Source organism: Candoia aspera, chromosome 7 (assembly GCF_035149785.1).
Source record: "Candoia aspera isolate rCanAsp1 chromosome 7, rCanAsp1.hap2, whole genome shotgun sequence".
NCBI classification, from domain to species: Eukaryota; Metazoa; Chordata; class Lepidosauria; order Squamata; family Boidae; genus Candoia; species Candoia aspera.
Window position 1 is genome coordinate 69,977,586 of NC_086159.1, and position 27,770 is coordinate 70,005,355.

The 27,770-nt window shown below is 39.2% G+C and overlaps 1 protein-coding gene across 1 annotated transcript in view; it reads left to right on the plus strand.

Moving 5' to 3' along the window:
- Positions 1 to 27,770, plus strand: part of FBXL13 (F-box and leucine rich repeat protein 13) — an 82,546-nt gene that overhangs the window by 11,529 nt on the left and 43,247 nt on the right. Inside the window, exons 3-9 of the mRNA XM_063309360.1 lie at positions 721 to 814; positions 2,052 to 2,119; positions 9,274 to 9,428; positions 14,295 to 14,404; positions 17,369 to 17,557; positions 21,298 to 21,393; positions 26,940 to 27,075. Coding sequence (XP_063165430.1) covers positions 721 to 814; positions 2,052 to 2,119; positions 9,274 to 9,428; positions 14,295 to 14,404; positions 17,369 to 17,557; positions 21,298 to 21,393; positions 26,940 to 27,075 — 848 coding nt within the window. The remainder of the gene's footprint in view (positions 1 to 720; positions 815 to 2,051; positions 2,120 to 9,273; positions 9,429 to 14,294; positions 14,405 to 17,368; positions 17,558 to 21,297; positions 21,394 to 26,939; positions 27,076 to 27,770) is intronic.

Consider the following 27,770-nt stretch of genomic DNA (forward strand, 5'->3'; position numbering starts at 1 on the left):
AACTGGGTTGCTAGGCGACACAGCCATGAAGCATGACATCCCATGACCATGCTGACTTATGATGGCAGTTCCGGCAATCCCAGTTGCCATCATTAGGTGAATCCCACATGGTCGCAGCATCCTGCAGTCACATGATCACCATTTGCAACCTCCTGCTGGCTTCCTCATTGATTTTGCTTGTCAGAAGCTGGCAGTGAAGGTTGCAAATGCCAATCATGTAACTGCAGGATGCTGCAACTGTTGTAATTGGAAGCCAGTTGCCATCTCGATTCTGTGACCATGGGGACACTGCAACAGCCGCAACTACAAGGGACAGTCATACGTCCCCCTCATTCAGCGCCATCGTAACTTTGAGCGGTCCCTGAATGAGTGGCTGTTCAACATGGACTATCTGTATGCTTGTTTTTCACTTTGACACTCTGAAGTTTTCCTTGGTTCAAAATTCTCACACTCAGTGTTTCTTGAAAAGCAAGGAATTCCACAGATCTATGAAAAAACAGATACTTGAAAAATATAGAATATAAAAAAATAAGATTGGAATGTAGGATTTCTGAAGAAAAAAATTATAGTGTAATATCATTTACAGTCTTTATTTTGAACCAGAATTATTTATCTGACTATAGCAACAAGAAATAATTATTTCAAACATGGTTTTATAAACTAGCTATAATGTAATAACCTGGCTTGAAAAAAATAACATTTGTATATTTTGTTCCTTAGGAATATGTGTATTGATCCAGAGTTGAGCCTGAAGCTAAAGGTGCTTTCGGACACATATTTACACACACTTTTAGGCCTTGATGATGACCAGCTGGTAATTATTAGTAATTTTTTTCTGTAAAAATGTTAAGAATAATAACTTTCTCCAAAGATACTCTGGGAAGAATTTTGCTTAAATGTTATTCATTACCCACTTTTGACCAAAGAATCATGGAAAAGATGATTCCTTAATCCTTATTCCTGAAGACTTTACAACCTAAACACACTTAAGTAAATCTCATCAAACTCAGATGTACAAATGTAACTGCCACAGGCTGGCTTACTCAGGGCTGTACAGTATGTATGCATACCTGTGATTGATTGATTGATTGATTGATTGATTGATTAAATAAATAAATAAATAAATAAATAAATAAATAGATAGATAGAATTCCACTCTAGGAAAATATGGTGTAGAAAATAAGTAAAGTGGGGAAAGATAAAGTATTTAATTTGGTGGCATCTAAACTTATAGTGTTCTTGTTCCCTGGTGGTTCTTTAGGATTCATTTTCGAAGTATAAATGGTAAATGAAATCCCTTCATTAGTCTTCCAAACAGCTGAGACTCTTCAGGTTGTAGGTGCTGGAAATGAGATTAAGAAGGAAGAACCATTAGCAGTTGGAACAGAGATGCCTCCTGCTATGAAATAGCGCTGTGTAGCATATGGAATGTGGATAGCAACATCCCTTCATCTTTCTTTCGAAGTCTTGCAGGATTTTGCACTGTGGAAACCTATGGAATTCAGCATCTTAGTGGAAATTGGTGATTGGAAGGAAAGTTTAATTATGCCAGGGAGGAGAAAAGAAAGATATTGCTTCTTGTCATGCAAAGGACTGTGCAGCAATTACAGGAACTCAAACCTCTGTTATTTTGGCCACATTATTGCCAAACGATTTATGTAAAAGCTGCGCTTCAGTTTCCATAGCATATTTATTTATTTATTCTCATTCCTACCTTTTTTTTTTCCTGTGGCAATCATTTTCTCCAAGCTACTGAGCAAAATTAAGAGTATGGGCATATTTCCTTTTAATCCATACCAGGCTATTTCAGTTGATCAATTTCACTGTTTATTATTTGCTTGATTCATTCAATTAAAATACTGTGATAACTGAAACTGCAAATGAAATCATTATCCTTAGGGGTAAAATCCTATACTGGAATTATCAACACAAGAAGAATGAGATTTTACAATGAATGACATGAAGAATATTATCATATTCTATTTATCTATAGTTTACTATCCCTGTCTTTCCTATTCTAATGTAACTTTATTTGTGCATTTATTTTTCAGATGACCTTAGAGTTATGTGATAAAGCATGGGACTTTTATAGCACTAATCTAAAGAGAAAGTGCTTTGAGTAAGTATACAGTTACCTTTAACATATAATAGATACTTTTATCTGATATGTGTTAAATTTATAACATTTTATGCCAGGCCGCTATAGTAAACAGAATTCATGTTCAGTTCTAGGCGTTCATTTGCTGATATAGTAGCCAGTGGGGAATTCTGAGACTTGAAGTCCACACATCTTAAGTTTGTCAAGGTTGAGAAACACTGGTTTATATCAACTATATGCCATATTAATAGCAAGAAAGACCCATTACTGGCCTTCAGGAAGGGGGTTAAAACCTGGTGGGGTGGGGGATAGCCATGCATGGGAGTGGTTGCACCATGATGGTGCCAACGGTAAGATCCTGATTTGCCATCTTGTATTTATATTTTATATTTGTATTTGTATTTGTATTTTTATATTTATATTATTTATATTTATATGTATTATATTTTTCAGTGATATGTTATTTTTATTATTTGTAAACCGCTCAAATCCTTTGCAGCCAAAGGTGGTCGTTATCTATGCAGTTGGTAAAAACAAGACCTGAAGCTGACTGTAGTTCAGATCACGAACTTCTTATTGCACAATTTAGGATCAGTCTAAAGAGATTAGGGAAGACCCACAGATCAGTTAGATATAAGCTCACTAATATTCCTAATGAATATGCAGTGGAGGTGAAAAATAGATTTAAGGGACTAGATCTAGTAGATAGGATCTAGTAGAAGAACTATGGACAGAAGTTTGCAACATTGTTCAGGAAGCGGCAACAAAATATATCCCAAAGAAAAAGAAGGCAAAATGGCTGTCTGCTGAGACACTAGAAGTAGCCCAAGAAAGAAGGAAAGCAGAAGGCAACAGTGTTTAGGGGGTAGTAAAGGTAAAGGTTTCCCTTGACGTAAAGTCCAGTCGAATCCGACTCTAGGGGGCGGTGCTCATCTCCGTTTCTAAGCCTTGGAGCCGGCGTTGTCATAGACACTTCCGGGTCATGTGGCCAGCATGACGACTCGGAACGCCGTTACCTTCCCGCCGAAGCGGTACCTATTGATCTACTCACATTTGCATGTTTTCGAACTGCTAGGTGAGCAGGAGCTGGGATTAACAACGGGAGCTCACCCCGCCGCGCGGTTTCGAACCGCCGACCTTCCGATCGACAGCTCAGCGGTTTAACCCGCAGATATGCCCAATTAAATGCAAAATTCCAGAGGTTAGCCAGAAGAGATAAGGAACTATTTTTAAACAAGCAATGTGCAGAAGTGGAAGAAGACAATAGAATAGGAAGGACAAGAGACCTCTTCCAGAAAATTAGAAACATTGGAGGTAAATTCCAGGCAAAAATGGGTATGATCAAAAACAAAGATGGCAAGGACCTAACAGAAGAAGAAAAGATCAAGAAAAGGTGGCAAGAATATATGGAAGATCTGTATAGGAAAGATAATAATATCGGGGATAGCTTTGATGGTGTGGTCAGTGAGCTAGAGCCAGACATCCTGAAGAGTGAGGTTGAGTGGGCCTTAAGAAGCATTGCTAATAACAAGGCAGCAGGAGACGATGGTATCCCAGCTGAACTGTTTAAAATCTTGCAAGATAATGCTGTCAAGGTGATGTATGCCATATGCCAGCAAATTTGGAAAAACAAGAATGGCCATCAGATTGGAAAAAATAAACTTATATCCCCATACCAAAAAAGGGGAACACTAAAGAATGCTCAAACTATTGAACAGTGGCACTTATTTCACATGCCAGTAAGGTAATGTTCAAGATCCTGCAAGGCAGACTTCAGCAATTCATGGAGCAAGAATTGCCAGATGTACAAGCTGAGTTTAGAAAAGGCAGAGGAACTAGAGACCAAACTGCCAATATCCTCTGCATAATGGAAAAAGCCAGGGAGTTTCAGAAAAACATCTATTTCTGTTTTATTGACTATTCTAAAGCCTTTGATTGTGTGGACCATAACAAATTGTGGCAAGTTCTTGGTGGTATGGGGACATCTTTGCTACGCGAGCTGCACTGGGTACCAGTTTGCTTCCGGGTCCAATTCAAGGTGTTGGTTATCACCTTTAAAGCCCTACATGGCATGGGGCCAGGATACCTGAGGGACCACCTCTTCCCTGTTACATCTACCCGCCTCACCCGATCAGGCAGAGAGGGCATGCTGAGGACCCCGTTGGTAAGAGAATTCCATCTGGCGGGGTCCAGGAGGCAGGCCTTCTCTGCAGTAGTGCCCACCCTTTGGAACATCTTGCCCCTGGAGGTAAGGCTAGCCCCATCGCTCCTGGCCTTTCAGAGAAACTTGAAGACCTGGCTCTGCCAGCTGGCCTGGGGCGGGGAGGAGAAGAGTCATGCCTGGGGTTGGCTAGTGCCTTGAAGTACCCCTTCCATGTGAAGACTGAATGAGATATAGACATCTAGACTTTATTTTTATTTATATTATTAATAATACGTAATTTTATAATGTATTTTATATATTTATTGTTTTATTGAGGATTTTGTTGTAAACCGCCCAGAGTCCCTCCAGTGGGAGGAGATGGGCGGTGACAAATTGGATAAATAAATAAATAAATACCAAGTCATCTTGTCTGCCTCCTGAGGCATCTGTATAACGACCAAGCGGCAATGGTAAGAACAGACCATGGAACAACGGACTGGTTTAAGATTGGGAAAGGAGTGCGGCAGGGCTGTATACTCTCATCCTACCTATTCAACTTGTATGCAGAACACATCATACAATGTGCTGGGCTGAATGAATCCAAGGCTGGGGTTAAGATCACTGGAAGAAACATTAACAATCTCAGATATGCAGATGACACCACTTTGATGGCTGAAAGCAAAGAGGAACTGAGGAGCCTCATGATGAAGGTGAAAGAAGGAAGTGCAAAAGCTGGGTTGCAGTTAAACCTCAAAAAAAACAAGATTATGGCAACCAGCTTGACTGATAACTGGCAAATAGAGGGAGAAAATGTAGAGGCAGTGAAAGACTTTGTATTTCTAGGTGCGAAGATTACTGCAGATGCTGACTGCCGTCAGGAAATCAGAAGACGCTTAATCCTTGGGAGGAGAGCAATGACAAATCTCGATAAAATAGTTAAGAGCAGAGACATCACACTGACAACAAAGGTCCACATAGTTAAATCAATGGTATTCCCCATAGTAACATATGGCTGCGAGAGCTGGACCATAAGGAAGGTTGAGCGAAGGAAGATAGATCCTTTTGAACTGTGGTGTTGGAGGAAAATTCTGAGAGTGCCTTGGACTGCAAGAAGATCAAACCAGTCCATACTCCAGGAAATAAAGCCAGACTGCTCACTTGAGGGAATGATATGAAAGGCAAAACTGAAATACTTTGGCTACATAATGAGAAGACAGGACACCCTGGAGAAGATGCTGATGCTAGGGAGAATGGAAGGCAAAAGGAAGAGTGGCCGACCAAGGGCAAAGTGGATGGATGATATTCTAGAGGTGACGGATTCGACCTTGGGGGAGCTGGGGGTGTTGACAACCAACAGGAAGCTCTGGTGTGGGCTGGTCCATGAAGTCACAAAGAGTCGGAAGTGACTGAACAAATAAACAACAACAAACCGTCCAGAGTCGTTGTATACAAGTTGGGTGGTCGAGATGTTCAATAAACAAACAAACAAACAAACATGCTGTCCCTAGAAGTGCACCTGAGCCCCTCATACCTGTTGTTCAAGAAGATGTTGAAAATCTTTCTTTTTGAATAGTCATTTGATGTCCAATACCTAGTATTGTACTGTGGGGGGTAGCTTGTTGGTGTTATGTTTTAAATTGAGTTTTAATGTTGTTTTAACAATATGAAGGTATTGTTAGCCCCTTCTTTATACTGTGGTTTTATGCATGGCCCCAAATCTTTGGATTGGGCATCAGTATATAGATTACTGTAATAAATAAAATAAGTAAATCACTCTTCTTAAAATGGGTTGGGGCTGGGATTGGGGGAGGAGGTGTGAGACTTCTCACACTGTCACTAAAAAACAACCTAACCTATTCTATCATATTATTATGAGAGTAAAACACCACTGAGACGATTGGGAGAAAATACAGAATAGAAATGTAATGAATTCAAATTATGAATCTGACAGTATTCTGGTATTATAGGAGAAGCATTGAGATGGAGTAGTTGAAATAGAGGTTCTAGCATCTTTCTTCTGATGTATGACATACTATATTGATGGTTCATTTTTTTATAAAATAAAGATGACTAATGTTCAAAGTAATACTTTATGCTGTTAATCAGTACAGTATACCAAACTTGTGAACCCTTTTGAATTTTCAATATTTCTGCATAAATATGACCCAAAACATCAGTTACTTCTGCTCAATGGCATACCCAGCTTATTTGACACCCAGAGCAGATTCTTTTTTGATGCACCCCTCCTCCATTGCTGCTGCAGCTGATTGGCAACTCTATACCTGCCATTCACCCTCTGGATAGCCTCCTCACTCCCATGTTGCCAGACAATGCTCCCCCTTACTGTCTGCACCACCCCAACTCCTACTGTACGTATCTTTTGAAACCACTTTCTTCTGAGATTATTTATGGTGTTTAACCTAAAAGCAATACAGTTTTATATATGAAATTAGAATTACATTAGGAAAGTAATTGTGGGTTTAATTATGGATACATTGTTCTAAATTTAATATATTAATTGTTTTGTATAAGGTTTTGACACTGAAGAATAGTAAATACAAGCATGTCAGACCTCAGTACAAGCATGTGGCCAGGGGCATCCACAGGGGAGATCAAAAAGTCATGATGGCAGCTGTGGCGGTGAAATCAAAGCCCCGGCCCTTCATGCAGAGTGAAATCAAATCCTTGGCCTTTCATGCAGAGTGAAATCAAAGCCCTGGCCCTTCATGCAGAGTGCCCATTTAAAAAATGTAGGTCTTTGATCGCAGTTGTGGTCACTACCTTGACTTTTTTGACTCCTCTGCAGATACCCCTCCATCTGGCATAGGATGCAAAGGTTTTTCCAAATAAATGTACATGGGAACATCTCTGCCATCTCTTCCTTGCCTCACAAGGTTGATTAAAGTTGATTAATCATTAATCAACGGTATTCATTCTTTTTAGTCATAACAGAGTGCTTACTATATGTTGAAAAACTGTTAACAAAGACTCCTTAATGAAATTGACTTCTGATATGAACTCTTGTACTACAGAAGTGTTAACCAAGGGTTTTATTCCGAGTGGGTAGCTGAAACATGTGCAATAGTCAAATCCTAGCATTGCAATGCAGAAGAAATTTCTCTCACAAAGTCACCCAGGAATTTGTTTAAAATGGAGATCGGTACACCATTCCATTGAAGCACAAATTATTAATTACAGTACAGGAGGTAGCAAAAGCAAACCTAAACATTTTACATAGAGTTATGCGAAGTAGGATATACATACGATTGACCAGTGATTAGATTATCCATGCATGTGGTTAGTGTGAACAGAGAAGAGGAGGATTTTATAGGCTAATGGGGTAGAACTACAAAAATAATGGTGTGTTCAGAGAAGAAAGACAGTATTCTCATGAACTTGGTTTCTTATACAACAACATTAAATGTAAAAGTCACTGAATATAAAAGATTAGTTAAACAACCAGTAGTTGAAATAGCAACAAAACAAAACCAACTATAATATTTTTTTGCCATTACAGCAAACAACTATTTAGTTTCTTTTTAAATAAAAAATAATAATGTAAAATATGTTATTGTGGTTGAATGAAATGCTTTTTCATTGCAGCTTTATGTTTCAAAGAAAACATAGGTCAAAAACCTATTAATGCATGATTTTTAACATATGCTGTGTTAAGAGTTAAGTATCATCTACCAGATGTAACTCAATGGCAATATTTACAATTACAACATTTGTTAACATTGCTTGGACCAGCCGCATTTTCAGCTTCTGAGACACCTGAGATACTAGAACAACTTGTTAAATCCTTTAAAACTACAAAAACTACTATTAGTTTTTATGGATATTTGCTATCAATTTGAAATGTCAGAGAGAGAGCCAGTTTGGTCTAGTGGTTAACGTCTAGTGGTTAAGGCTCCAGGCTAGAAACCAGAAGACAGTGAGTTCTAGTCCCGCCTTGGGCATGAAAGCCAGCTGGGTGACTTTGGGCCAGTCCCTCTCTCTCAGCCCAACTCACCTCACAGGGTTGCTGTTGTAGGAAAAAGAGGAGGAGGAAGGAGTATTAGGTATGTTCACAGCCTTGAGTTATTTATAAAAAAAAATAATAAAGGAGGGATAGAAAATAAATAAATAAAAAATAAAAAATTTGCAGATGCTAAGACATGAGTGGAATAAAGAATTAGAGGTTTCTGTATTGCCTAGACAATGGGAGAGCAACAACTTCTATAGCAAGAGTGTCAGTGGATCTTAAACTACGACTTATACAACAAAAAATAATATTTAGAATTTATTGGACTCCATTACATTTGTACAGAAAAAGATTGCTAAGACCACATTCTGTTGGAGATGCAATAGGGACAATGATTTTGTAAAACACACATTTTTACAATGTGCTATACTTACTAAATTTTGAAAGAAAGTAGTGTACCATATAAATCTGACTGCAACAAAAGCTAAGATTTTCAGAAGATAATATTCTTTTGAATTATGTACCTAGTGCATGGAACTTGACAACTGGAGAACGTAAATGGATTCTCCATGCTTTTACTATGGCCAAAAGACTGATATTGAAACATTGGAAAGATAAATGTGTGACCCCATTTACTAAATGGATTGAGGACCTGATTGCGCTTGCCACTTATGAGCAGATTGCCTATAGACGTAGACTTTATATGGACAAGTATGATGAAATATGGGACTCATTTATCAAAATTACAGTAGGTTAAAAAAAATGATAGTCATACAAATGTATTAGAAGTATATATGTTCTTGAAAAATATTTCTGTTAGATAAGTATATATAGAATTGTAACTGGTTACTGTTATAATGACATTTTATTGTTTTCTTTTTCTTTTTTGTTGCACTTATTCCACTTTTTATGTTTTTTTCCTCTCCATGACAATGTATGTATCTCTATTAGTATTATCATTGTGTTTTGTTTTTTCTTTTTCTTTTTTGTTATTAATTAAAAAAGCAATAAAAATAAATAATAATAAATAATAGTAATGCATGATTTATTGTTGCTTAACCATTGCAGCGCATGGGTCAGATACTGTGCAGACAAGAAGGGTGCTGAAGAAATCCTACAGAAAAAGTTGGCTCTTGCAAGACACCATTACAACTGCAGATTACTAAAAATAATAGTAAGAGAATGGAATGATTGGGTGAAGTCTTACAAACAACAGCAAAAACGTAAGAATATTCCAATAATAATAACAACAATAACAATAATAATAATAATAATAAATATTAAACCTGTATGGCATATGACTCTGGGTAGCTCACAACAATAAAAAAATTACAATGAAAACAATAAAAACATAAAAGATAAAGATAAAAGATGCCAAAGGCCTGGGTGAAGAGCCAGGTTTTCATGGCTCCTCTGAACAACAGCAGAGGGGGGGCCATCCAGATCTCAGGGGGAACCTCATTCTAGAGGGCAGGCACTGCTACAGAGAAGGCGGGCTTCTGGGGTCCTGATAGATAACGTTGTTTAATCAAAGGGACCCGGGGTGCATCAATCCTGTAGGATTAAATTGGGCAGATGTTATGGGAGACAGATGGTCCCTCAAGTGAGCAGGCCTTATGCCTTGTAGCAGTTTATGGATGACAACCAGGACTTTGCATTGCTCCTGGAAGCAAACCAGCAATCAGTGCAGCTCACGAAGCAGAGGTGTTACGTGGGCATACCAAGGCATGCCCATTACTGCCTATGCTGCTGAATTCTAAACCAGTTGAAGCTTCCGGGCGACCTTCAAGGGCAGCCCCATGTCGCGTACATTGAAAGGCTGCCCAATCTAGGAAAGGTGCAACTGGCACACTGGTTTAAATTATCAAGTTTTAAATTAGAGACATGGCATTTGATACTTAGTAAACTGTTTAACCTCTGTTTAGACCTCTGTTGCATTGTGTGAAATTGCATGCACTAATATATTATAATTTAAATGTACAATCAGATATAGAGTATGTCTGTGGACACTCCTGCAACCAGCATCAAGGTTTAAATACTTTTCCTTCCCATTTCCTTCTAAATAGCTTGGAGACGAAAGAAACTTGAGCTTAATTTCATTCTGGGAGATTCCTGTCTCCTAGTTGCACGTGAACCAGGATTTTAAATAAACTATGATTGCTAAACAAACCAGTTTCAAATCCTGGACTCTTTTGTGTGGTTTAGCAAACTCAAATACATTTAAATTACAATGTTTGTTTCACATGTACAGATGAAGCAAGAATGTATTCAAATGAAATTAAGCCTAGTTTACTCTCCCTGCCAATTGTGTGAGAGGACGAGGGAGTCCTACCTACAAGTGCATGTAAACCTAAAGTATGGGTTACAATTATGTGCAATATGGCCAATGCACGATTGCATTTACTGTTAAAGAAAAAATACTATTTTTAGTTTTGACAGCAGAAAAACAAAATGCTAGTTAACATAGAGGGGATTTCTTTTAGCAAGTACTGTGAAAAATGCATTTGTATATGCTCTGTTGCTTAATAGATCTGCCCTAAACATGAATATACAATTCTGTTGGAAGACTTGTTTAATAATATGGTATTTCAATTATATATGGCTGCTGTTGATGTTGTTTAATAACTCCTGTTTATACTGTGAATATTTCAACATTAAAATGTATATGAGTTCAAGAACAAAATCGTATTTTGTCAAATCCTAAAGCTGATTTTGATCTGCTAATGTAATCTACTGTATCTAGTATATAGATTATATACCTAAAATTTGAACTAAATTCTTCTCAGGTTTGTTTTGCAGATGTATTTACCCAGAAGTTCTTACTAGCTAAAAAGAGGCTATAGTAACTTCTACAGTATCCCTAATGAAAATTGGCTTTAGGTCACCACAGTGCTTGGGTTGCCTGTCTGTGCTTCCATGCATTTTACCACAGTATACATGTGTTTTTTTTTTTTTTTAATCCATTCAATTGTGTCCAATTTTCGGAGACAAGTCCCTGCAGTTTTCTTGGCAAGGTTTTTTTTCAGAAGTGGTTTGCCATTGCCTCCTTCCTAGGGCTGAGAGAGAGTTACTGGCCTAAGGTCACCCAGCTGGCTTTGTGCCTAAGGTGGGACTAGAACTCACGGTCTCCCGGTTTCTAGACCAGTGCCTTAACCACTACACCAAACAGACTCTCATACACACATGGTTAAAGGTAAAGGTAAAGGTTTCCCTCGACGTAAAGTCCAGTCGAATCCGACTCTAGGGGGCGGTGCTCATCTCTGTTTCTAAGCCATGGAGCCGGCGTTGTCATAGACACTTCCGGGTCATGTGGCCAGCATGACGACTCGGAACGCCGTTACCTTCCCGCCGAAGTGGTACCTATTGATCTACTCACATTGGCATGTTTTCGAACTGCTAGGTGAGCAGGAGCTGGGACTAGCAACGGGAGCTCACCCCGCCATGCGGTTTCGAACCGCCGACCTTCCGATCGGCAGCTCAGCGGTTTAACCCGCAGCGCCACCGCGTCCCTACACACATGGTTAGAGATAGCTATATTAAAAGGAGATCTGAAATGCTATGCTCTTGTTGCCTCCTACTCTCCATCCATCAGCTGGTGGGCATGTAAACTTGAGCAAATTAAACCTTGAATTAACTGTTTCTTCTAAAACTCCAGCTGAAAACATTTGTGTTTAGTATTAACATAAAAAAGAATGTACAAAGGGGATGGAAACCTGGTGCTGCTCATCATGCCACTTGAAAGGGCGGGGTGAAGCTTTCAGACTCTGGTTTTACCTTTTTAAGGATGGTTAGTGATTAGTGCCTTAATCCTTGCAGAAAACGTGAACCCCCTCCCCCCAAATCAAGCCAATACTCCGCACTTTGGACAGCTTAAGTCCAACTACAAGTCCAGGATGCTTTTCACACACATTGTTACGAAGCCAGGTTCCCTCTGTCTTTGGCCATGCAACTTCTATTTTTTTCCTATGCAGAGATCTTTCCAGAATGTCATTCTCTTATTTTCAGCCTACTTATCTAATTTATCAAGATCGTTTTGAATGCTGTTGCTGTTGTTTAGAATGTTTGCCAAACCATACAACTTTGTATCATCTGCAAACCATTTTGAGAATTTCTATGAGAAGTGGTACAGAAATGAACAAACGAATAAACATCTTATAAATATTCCTTTCCCTGCTTCATCCAAGTTATTAATAAAAACATTGAAAAAATACTAGAGCCAGACCCTGCAGGGTCCTGTTCAATCTCTCATTCCAATGTCATGAGAATTATGAATGAGCATTCCTCGATTACCATTCTCAAGTCACAATGGATCCACTTAATACATATACCATCCAGCTTATATCTGCTAATCAAAGTATCATGAGGTTCTTTGCTAAATGCTTTGCTAAAATCAAGATGTATTACATTGACTATATTCCCACAATGTTCTATGGAACTTATCCAGTAAAAAAAAAAAAGTTTAGTTCGGTTTACTTTGCTGCTGTAGATTCTTGTCAGGTATCAGTATCAGACTGAATGGTCTGCAATTTGCTGGATCCTCCTGCCCACCCCCTTCTAAAAATAGGAATAAGATTTGTCTTCCAGGATTTCTTCATTCTCCAGGATTTCTCAAGTGTAAGGAATAGATGTTTGGCCAGGTAATCAGCAGGTTTCTTCCAAAAATAATGGAGATTTGAATGCATTCAAGTCAATATGTATTTCATGAGAATATTTTACCAAGCTCAGACTGGAATCCTTGTTCTTCAAGGATATTTACCTTTACTTGGAGAAGACTAAGCCAAAAAAAAAGCGAAATAGGTTTTTCCTTCTTTTATGATCTGTTAGACTTTTATCATCTTCCTTAAATAGCTGGTACATTTTGAATGTATCTGAAAAAGTTTTATTGTTGTTTTTACCATTCTACACTAGCCTCAGATTATTCTGAGCTTTAGCTTTTCTGACAACATCTCTAGAACATCCCAAAAGTCTTCTGGAGTGGATGGCCATAATATATTTAATAAATAACGACAGCATCTTTGTGGCCTACTGGTGTATATTCTTCCTTGATTACTTGTTCCTCTTTCCAATTCTTTTATATGTTCTTTTTTATCTTCAACAACCTTCTTGTGAAACTACACACTTTTCTTCTGATGCCCTATATTTTGTTTTCCTTACTGGAATGGCTTGCTATTTTTTGCTTTGTTTTGTTTTTTAGAACTCCCTGAATCTTCAGGGCTTCAGATGTTCATTTCTATTTAGAATGGCCTTTTGTTCCTCACCTGAAAGCCCAGAGCCAGTTTCTACTGCAAGGACCTGAAAACTATTTCCAAACTCTAGTCGTGCACAATAACATCAGTATCTCAGGTTGCCACTATCATCAGCTGAGCTTGTTCTTCCCATTGTTCTCCTTTTGAAAAGTCACTTCCTACTGTAGTTTTGGCTGTATTCGATCTATGGATTTTTTCATCCTTTCATATGAGCTGAAATGTGACTGCACTTTTTAAGTTTTACAGTGCAATCTTATATGTGTCAGCTGTCTTGATTTAATACAGTTTATTCCTAGACAGTTGAATTTAGGATTGCAACACAGTCCTATGAATTAATGAGTTCAATGAATCTTGCATCTAGATAAGTTTGTATATACAGTAAGATTGCAGCTTTAGTTATCAGTGTTAAATCTGAAATCTTAATCTGTTTACAATGTGTTGATGTTTCAGTTTAAAAGACTGTTATAACAGCATGCCTAAACAGCTAAATCAGTGCCATTTTGATATAGTGGTCTTTTTATAAGTCAAAGAAATATTATATCTGGTAATAACATATATGTCTACATATATCTCCATCCATCCATCCATCCAGAATAAACAAATAGAACAATTTCAGAAAAAAATGCAAAAAGCATGTAAAGGAGAATATTTCTAACAAGTAGCCATAAATGTATTATAAATGTGATACAACCAGAGAAATGTTACTTGTATAAAACATTAAAACATTTACTTCATCAAAAAATTACATCAAAAAATTTACTTATTAATCCATCTTCTTTATCTGAACCAAACATTAAAGACAGTTTTAAAAAAATCTGTGTTTTTCAAATTATTTTCCTCTAGGGGCAGCAAGAAATATAGAAAAAATCTTTCAAAAATCTTTGCAGAAAGTGATGTTTAAGAGCTGGCAAAAGTTTAGTGTCTTAAACAAAAAGCATAAAAAGTCTATGGAGGTAAGAATATTTTAGTTAGTATTGTACTTTCCAAAAGAAGCATTTATATACATTCAGTCTTAAATCTATTTTCATTTGATATATTTAACTCCCAAAGTTAACTGCTACTGATTAAGTAGTTTCATTGATTAATTAAATGGAAAATGTAATCTGCAGTTTAAAATTCAATTAAATATAGAGTAATTCTGTTCCATGCTACCTTCTTAAATCTTGATTCGTCTGTATGATATCTGTTAGGAAAATTGGAAGGTCAGCATAGGTAGGATAGTTTAAACAGAACATTCTGGCCATCAGAATTAATAGTACCACTTTAAAAGTCCCCTTTTCAGGAGAGATGGGGGGTGATAGAAATTTGAAATATAAATAAATAAATAAAATAAACAAAAGGGACCAAAAAGCATGGAATTTCAATTTAGACAGTGTTTTAGTATAAATTCTCTTTCTATACTTTCAAACTTGTAATAACCATTTGCATGCTTACATGTAGTGATCAGTATTACAACTATAACTGTCATAACTTCTGTCTCTTAGACATCTTCTTTGTGCAAATCATATTTGTTACAGTGGATCTTGGATCCTTAATCGAGTACTATGTCTGCATAGCATTAAAAATGATTTACATTTACATTTGCTGCATTTTATTGTTGTTTTGTTTTGTTTTGATTGCTCAAAGTCACTGTATAGAGTAGTAATTCAGTAATTCAGAAGTTCTAGAGGATCTTGAAGTCTTTCATAAAATGGGTTGGAACACATAAACATGCTTAATTTGGTTAGCATAAACAAACTATTATTTTTCCAGTTCCAGTTCTCTCCATCTTTCTCCACACAGACACTTACGCCTCTGTACAAAGACAGACAAAATGCCTCTCCAGACAAACACACCTCTGTGCACATTCATACAAACCTCACATATACTCCTTCACTTCATCCCATCCACCTTGTTGGCTCTCTCCAGCCAGGCAACAGAAATGCTGGGTTACCCACAGGCATTGCTGTATCAACCAGAACTCTAACGATGCTTTGTGCGTAATTAGATTCTTAGTTAGGATTCACTGAAGGGTTTCAGCATATTTCCAGGCTTTTTGCTTATTAGCTCTTTTTTCATTATTATAATGTACAGTTGGCAAGGAAGTCAAGTCACTAGGCCATCTTATGAGGAAAGAGCATCTGCAATGACCATTCACAGACTCTCATTACCAGGCTTTAAGTAGAGATCATGTAACTGCATGTATTCCATTTTGGGATCATTTTGTACTCTAATCCTGAGTCTGGGAAATGATGCATATCTTGCAGTTTATCATCATACCTTTTGGTAAATTAATTTCATGCATCCTTAGTCAGTTTGCTGTTCTCTCATATGTGTAACTACACAGAGACTCCAAAGAAGAAATGCAAATTATTTATTTATTAGATTTATATCCTGCCTTTTTTTTTTTTGGTACAACACAAGTTGGCCTTGAGTGGTGTACCACTTGTGAGTTGTCTGATTTATGTCACATTCTTCTCTGAACTTTTTTTTTGTCTTTGTGGATTATTTTATTTTAAACTCTATATGTTGTACACTGCCCAGAGTTCAGTGGAGTTGAGCAGCTTATGAATTTTATGCAAAAAAAATAAATAGTGCTGCTTCCTCAGGTTTTCCTCAGAACAACCAAACAACCACCCTAGGAGGTAGGTTGGGCTGAAAGTGACAAGCCCAAGGTCAGCCAACTGAGTTCCATGCTTAAAGGAGAACTAGATCTCATGGTCTCCTGATTGGAAATCCAGCACCTTAATCACTGATAAATCTGTGACTACAGAAATAGGTCGTAGGTAGTAGGTTTAGTAACTAAAAAGCTCAATTGCCACAGATAAGACAATATCTACATTTATGGTTGACTGGGAACCCCTTACAGCCTTTTTGCATGAAATGGAAAAAATGTACTTATGACTTGTGGTTTTGATAATTAGAAAAAAATTGGATAATAGAAAAAAGTGAGGGTTTTTTTGTAGTCATAGAGTAAGAGATAACTTTGTAATCATACTTATATTTGCTGCAAAGGAAATCGGAAGCTTCTTTCTGTTTCTTTTTATTCTGCCCTTTTGCCCTTTTACCTTTTTTATTTCTCTCTTTCTTTGTTCTTTTTATTCCATATTAGTCTGTGTTAGTTTTTATGTTTTCTCTAAAACTTTTAATAAAATGTATATATATATAAAAATAAAAAGCTCAATCGCAATAACAATATACACATTTTTTTCATGACTTAACTCTTTTTGGTATCCATTTTGTAGTATGTAATATGTACATTCATTGACTGTATAACAGTATTATCTATTAATGTTAAATGATTATATATTATTGTGTTATGTTATATGTTACATATTTCACTCTTAAATCTGAGTGATAGCCTGATCTTGAGGATATGTACCTGGGGTTAAGTTCTGCTAAATTCTCTCCAAATAAAAATCCATTGGATTGCAGTCTAAGTTGATTTATCAATTAAAAGTAATTTTATCCTACTGTTTTGCTTTACTTAAAGGCTGTGAAGGTGACTTATAAAACTATCTGAGCCTATAATGGCTTAGACTAAGGTAATATTAAAATGCATATTTGTATGTAAGGTGCATTTTTTTCTGTAAAATTGTGTTGGCAATAGATTCTTTAAAAAGGCATGGAAAGGGAACTTAGTCCTTTTTATCCCTTGCTTGAGACCACAGCTAATGCTCACTGTGGATGGATTTCCTTCCAACAGTTACCTTAGCTTCAGGAAGAAAAAAAAAAATCCTTCTCATAAGTACAATGGAGATGGGAGGGTTAGGTTATTCCTTTATGCATGCCTTTAATCATATTAATCATCATACACAAATACAGATGCAATTTGTACTTGCCTGATATGTTTAATGAACACATAATTTCTTCCTTACTTAGATTTGCCAGACAAATCACACTACAGTTTGAGTGATATTATATTTTATATTTTGCAGCCTATACCAGAATCTGAAGATCTTCTTTTTGTTGAAACCTCTCACATTGAAGTTCGTGAAAGACGACATTCTGAGAGACGTCGTTCTAGTCTACCAGCTAAGCATCTGTTTGAAGAAGGCTTACCAGCATTCCACATAAAAGCAGGCAGAGAGCATTTATCAAAGCTGCCTATACAACCATTATCCCAGGTTGTTGTTACTACTGTCACTTTATTAAGTAGCTATGTAACACCTTAGGGACGCAGTGGCGCTGCGGGTTAAACCGCTGAGCTGCTGAACTTGCCGATCGGAAGGCCGGAAAGTCGGCGGTTCGAATCCGCGTGACGGGGTGAGCTCCCGTTGCTAGTCCCAGCTCCTGCCAACCTAGCAGTTCAAAAACATGCAAATTTGAGTAGATTAATAGGTACCGCTTTGGCGGGCAGGTAATGGCGTTCTGTGTAGTCATGCCGGCCACATGACCACGGAAGTGTCTACGGACAAACGCCGGCTCTTGGCTTTGAAACGAAGATGAGCACCACCCCCTAGAGTCGGACACAACTGGACTTAATGTCAAGGGAAACCTTTACCTTTACCTTTACTATGTAACACCGTGCTGTATTTAGGAGAAATTGAAAAATCCCTGTTCCATCTTTTTTCTTTTCTATCCTTGCTGTTTCTGGTATTCACTGCTTTTTCCTGGTTTCAAAGTGCAGGGTAGGGTAGCTGATGCCAGAATGGACAAATTTGCAGCTGCATCTACTTTAAAGTGTCTTTGTCCCCATTGCTCTGGGGCAGCAGCAGTGGTAGTAAGATGTGGTGAGACCTTTTAATTGGATTTTTCTCCTTTCACCACTATGCCACTGAGATGGGCTATCTCCATCAATTACCATGCGCAGAAAGGGGAAAGCCTGTGTCTGAAAGAAAGAGGGGGCAGGCAAAATCCTCTGTAGAGCCTGCTGCAGGCTTATCCTCTCATCCTCTGTATAAAAAATAATAACTCCAGTTGGGAGAAAGCTTGCAAAGCAGTTATCCTTCATTGATACATGACTATGTTTCATTTTTTTGTCTCCCAAAGTCAGGAGCTGAGTGAATGTTGGATAAGGTGCATTTTAGGATATAATTGCTACTGAAGCAGGCAGACAAACACTTGATTCCTCTTAGCAACTCTTCATTACAGACTTAACATTTAAAAGTTCTTTCTTTTATCATTTGCCTGTTGATCATCATTCTGATTTTCCTTGCAACACTTAACTTGTATTTGTAGAGGTTTAGCTAATACAGTAAAAGGATTTTATTCAATCAGTTTCCATCTTGGCAATTACATACAATAGATACATGTATTCACTGCCCGATATTGCCATGTAGCATTGATCTGGGACAAGAGAGAGAGAGATACATGTATTCAATAGACACCCCTTTGGATAAAATGAGTATTATTGGGGTGGGGGTATCTTATGTAATGCTCCTGTGGTGGTGGGAAGAGAAACAGTACAGCTGGAGCAGACTCCAAGACAGATACGATCCTTCTCTCTTTGTTTCTTAAGAGAGCACTCAGTGGTAATGGCTCTTTGGAGGGGAGGGGAGGGAACAATATGGCTGGAGTAGGCTGTGAGATGGACTTTACCTGAGTCAGAACCCACAAGCAAAGAGTTGTTAGATCTGCTGATTGTGTTCTCTGCCATTGAAGCAATGAGTGTCAAGCTCCAGATGGGAGGGGAAAAGTTGCTGAGAGTGAGAAGGAATCCAAGGTTGTATCAGCCAGCCAGCCAGGACTGGAATGCTGGACTCTTAAGGGAAAAGCGGGGGTGGAATGTGGAGGAGTTTTTGACTGCCTATGTGTCTTTTATCAGGTAGCTGCGTGAGAACTTTTCTAGTTGTGGCTTTTTGCTTAAATCTGTACAACCTGCCTTCCTCTCTCTCTTTTCTGAAATTCTTGCAACACAACAGTTGTATAAGGGTTAAAGCAGGTGAGGCAGAAACCCATAGCTTCACAGCCACCCAGCATCCTACCAAGTAGTTTAGAAGGATGGGAGGAAGAAGCCATGGTTTAAATCCTAGGGGTGTAAAAGTTCTTTGCGTGCTCCCTCTGGTGACGACAATCAACTGTTGTGTATGGCTTCATTCTTATCTGCAGTAAAAGTTCTAATGTGGCTGAGTTATGCCCGGGAATTTTTAGCAAGTCAAGCTGAGGAACTTAGCTAAGCAATGAAGTGTCAGGAGATCTGTGACTGAAGCCTGATGATGATGATGATGATTGTAGAAGGAAAAGGGGGCAGCCAGGTTAGAACTGGCTCTGTAGTACAATTTGCCAGCCTTTCTTCCTCTTTCCTTTTTGTGTTCCTTCCCTGTGAGCGGGTTCTGAGGTAGACAATCCTTGCCTTTCTCCTTTTCTGTTCTGAGATCCTGCTTGTGAAGTAGCTAGTAGTAGTGGTCTGTGAGGATGCAGAAGAGTTCAGCTGGAACAGGCTTGGAGGTGGATCTCATTTGCCGCCTTGTTCCTCTCTCATTTCCATAGAACACTTGGTGATAATGCTGAGGGGATGGGGACAGAGTGAGAGAGAATCAGGTGCAGCATTATGGCATTCCCAGAACAGAATCATTAGCTAAAACAAAATTAAAAAGTACCTCCTTTTATTATTTAAGCTAATATTTTTATAGCTGTCATGTTCACTGTTTAAATGTGCACTGTACATCGTAACGTCTCACATGCCATTGTGCTGACACGTGTTTCTGTTGGGAGGGAGCTGCTGTGAAACCTTGTGCCAAGCTCTGTATCTGTGTTCATTACAGTGGAATGTGTTTGGGTTATGTTCTCTGTTCAAGGACTTTTCCCGCAGACCATCAGAAGCCGTTAGGAGCACCTGGGATTGTGAGCCTGGGAAGATTCTACGGGGGGAGGGATCTCGTTTGTACCGAGGGTTTTTTAGTTTGCATTTGGCACGCTTTTTCCTTTCTCAGCTTTCGTTGTGATCCTGCATACTATTCTTTAATAAATCAGATATCTTTATGATCCTGTTTATGAGTCTGATGGTGTTTTAGAATAGGCAATCCTTACATAAAGCTGAGAATCACCAGAGTTGTACCATTAGCTCCTACCAAGATTAGTTTCTTGTGAGGGAAAACAGTTAACGATGGCCAAATCCAAGCCCACGACCGGGAGACTCGAGGAGCCGACTGGCTTGATGCCCGAGTCAACGGTCAGGAGTGGAGAACTGAGCCTCACCCCAGAACCTTCAGGTTCACGGCAGGATTTGAGTTCCAGCCCTGAGGGAGAGGAATCCGAAGATGGGAGAGCACCAGAGCAACCGGCACCCAGCGAATCGCCCGCAGAGTTGATCACCTGGGATGAAATGGGAGAACCCCAGCCAGGGACGTCCCAGGTGTCCTGGAAGTATTGGTTCCCACTGACCCCAAACGTAGAATCTACCACGGTATCAGAAGGGAGACAGCCTAACGCGCGAGGGAGGGCTAAAAAGGCACTGAAGGATCTTACCCAGGGCCAACTGTCTGTAGCTGATTATGCCCTGGAGTTTAAGGCTTTAGCTGGGAAAATCCCCGACTGGTCTCAGTCAACCTTAATAGAACGATTTAAAGAGGGACTCAACAGGGACGTCCTGCGTTGGGCATTGTGTAGAGACGACTCAGAGACATTGTATGAATGGATCTGTCTGGCCGGCAAGGCTGAGCACGCCCAGCATACCTACATGCAAACCAAACGACCTGAAAAACAACCAGCCACCATGAGGGGACCCCGAAGTGTCGCAACTGCTACCCGGCTAACACAACTGACTAACTGTACTAATAGTCAATTGTAAGAACATGTTTCAAAAGTTGTTGTGGAAAACTACTGCTTCAGTAAAATCTAAAATTTGAAGATACTGAGTGTTTTATAGATGAATATTGTTGTTTAATGCTTTGCATGTTAATATTCTTTTTTGTTTTGAATTTAGGTTTTCCAGTATTTAAATATAGTTGACTTGGCTAGGTGTGCTCAGGTTTGCCAAAGTTGGAAGGCCATGACACAAGTGGGTACAGTATGGAGTAATGTAAGTAGAGATGCTTGAAACCAAATTTTAACAATATATTTTCTAAAAATCCACTGAAGCAAGCTGAAGTAATGAATAATGATTCTTAAATTAACCCATCATCCTAAAACTGTAGTAGTGCTATGACTTCACTTAGAATTTTCAGACATACACTTCTAGTCACCACAACTTCAAAAATACATTATAGAGAAGATTTAGAAAAGGGGGTTAGGGCAGCTCCTCAACTAAGAAAGACTACAAAGTTTGGAGGGATTTAACTTAGGATAAGGACAGGTTAACAGGGACATTACCTGGGGAAGGTAATGGCAACCCACCCCAGTATTTTTGCCGTGAAAACTAAATAGATCAGTATAACCAGAGATATGTCGGTATACCATCGGAAGATGAGACCCCCAGGTCGGAAGATGGTCAAAATGCTACTGGGGAGGAACAGAGGATGAGTTCAACTAGCCCCAGACGTGATGACGCAGCTAGCTCAAAGCTGAAAGGACGGCTAGCGGCCGACGGTGCTGGTGGTGAACGGTGAATCCGATGTTCTAAGGATCAACACACCATTGGAACCTGGAATGTAAGATCTATGAGCCAGGGCAAATTGGATGTGGTTATTGGTGAGATGTCAAGATTAAAGATAGACATTTTGGGCGTCAGTGAACTGAAATGGACTGGAATGGGCCATTTCACATCAAATGACCACCAGATCTACTACTGTGGACAAGAGGACCACAGAAGAAATGAAGTAGCCTTCATATGGAGTAGCCTTCATAATTAATAGTAAAGTGGCTAAAGCAGTGCTTGGATACAATCCAAAAAACGATAGAATGATCTCAATTCGAATTCAGGGCAAGCCATCTAACATCACAGTGATCCAAATATACGCCCCAACCACAGATGCTGAAGAAGCTGAAGTAGAGCAGTTCTATGAGGATCTGCAGCACCTACTGAACAACACGCCTAAAAGAGATGTTATTTTCATCACAGGAGACTGGAATGCTAAGGTGGGCAGTCAGTTGACACCTGGAATTACAGGTAAGCATGGCCTGGGAGAACAAAACGAAGCAGGACATAGGCTGATAGAATTTTGCCAAGACAATTCACTCTGCATAACAAACACTCTCTTCCGACAACCTAAGAGACGGCTTTATACATGGACTTCCCCAGATGGACAACACCGAAATCAGATTGACTACATCCTTTGCAGCCAAAGGTGGCGGACATCTATACAGTCGGTAAAAACAAGACCTGGAGCTGACTGTAGTTCCGATCACGAACTTCTTCTTGCACAATTTAGGATCAGACTAAAGAGATTAGGGAAGACCCACAGATCAGCTAGATATGAGCTCACTAATATTCCTAAGGAATATGCAGTGGAGGTGAAGAATAGATTTAAGGGACTGGACTTAATAGATAGGGTCCCGGAAGAACTCTGGACAGAAGTTTGCAACATTGTTCAGGAGGCGGCAACAAAATACATCCCAAAGAAAGAGAAAACCAAGAAGGCAAAATGGCTGTCTGCTGAGACACTAGAAGTAGCCCAAGAAAGAAGGAAAGCAACAGGCAACAGCAATAGGGGGAGATATGCCCAATTAAATGCAAAATTCCAGAGGTTAGCCAGAAGAGATAAGGAATTATTTTTAAACAAGCAATACGCGGAAGTGGAAGAAGACAATAGAATAGGAAGGACAAGAGACCTCTTCCAGAAAATTAGAAACATTGGAGGTAAATTCCAGGCCAAAATGCGTATGATCAAAAACAAAGATGCCAAGGACATAACAGAAGAAGAAGAGATCAAGAAAAGGTAGCAAGAATATACAGAAGACCTGTATAGGAAGGATAACAATATCGGGGATAGCTTTGACGGTGTGGTCAGTGAGCTAGATCCAGACATCCTGAAGAGTGAGGTTGAATGGGCCTTAAGAAGCATTGCTAATAACAAGGCAGCAGGAGACGACGGCATCCCAGCTGAACTGTTCAAAATCTTGCAAGATGATGCTATCAAGGTAATGCATGCTATATGCCAGCAAATTTGGAAAACACAAGAATGGCCATCAGATTGGAAAAAATCAACTTATATCCCCATACCAAAAAAGGGGAACACTAAAGAATGTTCAAACTATCGAACAGTGGCACTCATTTCACATGTCAGTAAGGTAACGCTCAAGTTCCTGCAAGGCAGACTTCAGCAATTCATGGAGCGAGAATTGCCAGATGTACAAGCTGGGTTTAGAAAAGGCAGAGGAACTAGGGACCAAATTGCCAATATCCGCTGGATAATGGAAAAAGCCAGGGAGTTTCAGAAAAACATCTATTTCTGTTTTATTGACTATTCTAAAGCCTTTGACTGTGTGGACCATAACAAATTGTGGCAAGTTCTTAGTGATATGGGGATACCAAGTCATCTTGTATGCCTCCTGAAGAATCTGTATAATGACCAAGTAGCAACAGTAAGAACAGACCACGGAACAATGGACTGGTTTAAGATTGGGAAAGGTGTACGGCAAGGCTGTATACTCTCACCCTACCTATTCAACTTGTATGCAGAACACATCATGCGACGTGCTGGGCTTGAGGAATCCAAGGCTGGAGTTAAAATCGCTGGAGGAAACATTAACAATCTCAGATATGCAGATGATACCACTTTGATGACTGAAAGCGAAGAGGAACTGAGGAGCCTTATGATGAAGGTGAAAGAAGGAAGTGCAAAAGCTGGCTTGCAGCTAAACCTCAAAAAAACCAAGATTATGGCAACCAGCTTGATTGATAACTGGCAAATAGAGGGAGAAAATGTAGAAGCAGTGAAAGACTTTGTATTTCTAGGTGCGAAGATTACTGCTGATGCTGACTGCAGTCAGGAAATCAGAAGACACTTAATCCTTGGGAGAAGAGCAATGACCAATCTCGATAAAATAGTCAAGAGTAGAGACCTCACACTGACAACAAAGGTCCGCATAGTTAAAGCAATGGTGTTCCCCGTAGTAACATATGGCTGCGAGAGCTGGACCATAAGGAAGGCTGAGAGAAGGAAGATAGATGCTTTTGAACTGTGGTGTTGGAGGAAAATTCTGAGAGTGCCTTGGACTGCAAGAAGATCCAACCAGTCCATCCTCCAGGAAATAAAGCCAGACTGCTCACTTGAGGGAATGATATTAAAGGCAAAACTGAAATACTTTGGCCACACAATGAGAAGACAGGACATCCTGGAGAAGATGCTGATGCTAGGGAGAGTGGAAGGCAAAAGGAAGAGGGGCCGACCAAGGGCAAGATGGATGGATCTAGAGGTGACGGACTCGTCCCTGGGGGAGCTGGGGGTGTTGACGACCGACAGGAAGCTCTGGCGTGGGCTGGTCCATGAAGTCACGAAGAGTCGGAAGCGACTAAATGAATAAACAACAACAGGGACTTTATGGAAGTATGCAGAACATTTAAAATATGACTGCAGTAAAGGGAACATTTTCTCCCTTTCTCACTGTATTAGAACTTGGGATCCTCTTCTGAAATTAAATTCAGAGAGACTTTTAAGTTTAATAAAAATAAGTATTTCTTCATTGTCAGATTCTCTACTTATTCCACCTTATGGAAGCTAGCCAATTTTAACATAGCAAGCATATGGTGAAAACTAGAAAGGTGTATTACAAGCCTCACAACTAATTTTATTTTAAGTATTATTTCAAGCCATAATGTGCTTTATTTAGTTGGGCTGAGCCTAGCTATTTTACCCTATAACAAACCATGTTAAAACAAAATGTGGCTTAGTGTGATGTGTGCAGCCAGCCTCTCAGAGCTTCCAGTATGCACGTGAATATGTACCATCAGCTTTATATTGGAAATAATGAGAAGTTTGAATGTTTTATCTGTTATGAATTCAGTCCTTGTATTGCTCTGTGAAAAGTGTGGCAATGTATCGGTCCAGATATTAACAGCATTGCTGTTCACCAACCACTATCTCAAAATGAATGTATTCATCTTTAATCGCTACAAATTTCTTTGTAATTCTTGCTGCAGCAAATTAAGATGGGTATTCTCTAGAAATAAGGAGAATATAGATGATTTTTTATAATGAATGTGTACAGGCATATGAAACATATAATTTTGGCTGCTATATGCGCTTTACTATAGATGGCCCAGAGAGCCAGTTTGGTGTAGTGGTTAAGGCACTGTGCTAGAGACCAGGAGTTCTAGTCCCACCTTGGGCATGGAGCCAGCTGGGTGTCCTTGGGCCAGTCACTCACTCTAAGCCCGAGGAAGGAGGCAATGGCAAACCACTTCTGAGAAACCTTGCCAAGAAAACTTCAGGGATTTGTCCAGGCAGTCTCTGAGAATTGGACACAATTGAACGGATTACAAAAAAAAAATAGCTTAAGTATCAATCCATCAGGTCAGCAGGAGCTTCAAAAATGATTTAGACAGAAGCAGTACTTTGAACCTTACACAAAACTGTCCTGCTGTGCTATTCATTAAAAACTTTGGGTGAACTCTGAAAAAAAGGATGTCCTTGCTTTCAAAAGTATGTTTATTAAAATTAATGAGACTTTTTTTCAGATACACCTTTCCTATTGTTGGTAGTAGCAAGTAAAGACTATTTCAAGACAAGCCAGGTTTTGAGGACTACATAGACCAGTGTTTCTCAACCTTTAACTTCAAGTTGTCTGCACTTTATCTCCCAACATGGCTGGCTGGGGAATTCTTGAAGTTGAAGTCCACGCAGCTTGAAGTTGCCAAGGTTGAGGAACACTGACATAGACATATCCATGTAGCTTTATTGACAGCTGCTAAGAAAATGGTTTGGCATTGCGTTCTTTCAGGATGTATTTTTCGGCTTTTCAATCTGACCTACAATGCTGCTATCTCCTGTGGTCTCCCATCCCAGGACTAATCTTACCAAGTGCTGTCATCTGCTATAGACATTGTCAGGGTACTTCAATATACGCCCTCGCCTCATTTAGTGACCGCATTATTTTCCAACAACTTGGTCATTAAGCAAAATGGCTGCTGGTTGAACATGTGACTGAAAGAGATGCTGCAAAGACCCCTGGTTGCTGTTATCTCATTCAGATCAAGTTCTTTCATACAGTGTCCTGTGACTGACCTCTTTTTTTCCCCCTTTTGTTGCCCCCTTGCAGGATGGAGAGATTCCTTAAACAAGCTATCTCTCCCTGAGTTGCTTTTCTTCTCAGTGCAGCATTTCCCTAAAAAGTGCTAACTGCAAGTTGACAAGCTTAGCTCTGCGACCTTAATTAGTTTATTAGAACCTCTGGCCAGCTCATGCTGTAATCAGTTTTACACTGAAGGCTTCTGTTGTCATGAAATTTGGTCATAAATGCATGCGTTGGTCTGAAAATGAATGTTTTATCAGTTTATTACTGTTATTTTTGCTATTGGTTGCTAAATGAGGGAGTCGCTAAGGGAGGAGTGGCTATATCTATGCATAATTCTCATCTGCTTAACTGCTACAATGTTTTTTCAGATAACATTGTTAGAGTTAATGGCTGTATGGGTGAAATAATGTAGTCTTTCTGTCATTTCTATAGCAATATATTTTATTTTTTTAGATTAATTTTTCTGCAGTGAAAGGCGTTATAACAGATAAAGTGGTGCAACGTATTTTGCTGAAATGGCGCACTAATGTGGTGCAGTTGAACTTTCATGATTGTGCTGCACTACACTGGCTTACTTTTAAAAAGATAGGTGAGTGTTTCATTTTATTGTATTTCTCTCTCTCTCTCTTATGAATTGCCTAACATTAAGCTACAGACAACTGATTTATAACCATATGAAGTAACATGCTTTGAGTTTACAAATGAAACAAATAAAAGCTAACTTTCTAGCACTTGGAAGAAAGTAGGCAATCTCCTTATAACTGCTGGGTTCCAGACACCCAGCCCTGGGCTGAACAGAGGTGGACAACTTGTGGTCCCTGAGTCCCTTTCTGTAGCCCTCAAGATTCCTCTGACTTGAACTGCTGAAGGAACCGTTCATTTTATGATGGGAAGCAGATGAGAGCTTTGTTATCAGGCCTAAAATAAACACATTTTTCTGAAAAAAAGGGTTCTCCCCATTCCCCCAACACAGCTTCACTTACATATGCTCTGGTCCCAATCACTTGGCAGTCTTCAGCTCCCCTAAAGGTTAAGCGTGACCCTTGGCCACCAAAATTCCTTCCAAGCTTTCAGCCAGTAGCGCATGCTGCAACATGAAGTAGTGAGTTTTCCTTTGCTTCACTTCTTCAGACAGAGGTTGATAGTTATCTGTCAGAGCTGCTCTTCTGAATCCTGCACAGAGCAGGGGTTGGATTAGACGACTTCTAATGTTCCCGCCATGATTTTCTGATAAAGCAAGGGCAACTGTCTTCCCAAAGTCCTATTTTTGCAGCCTGTAAAACC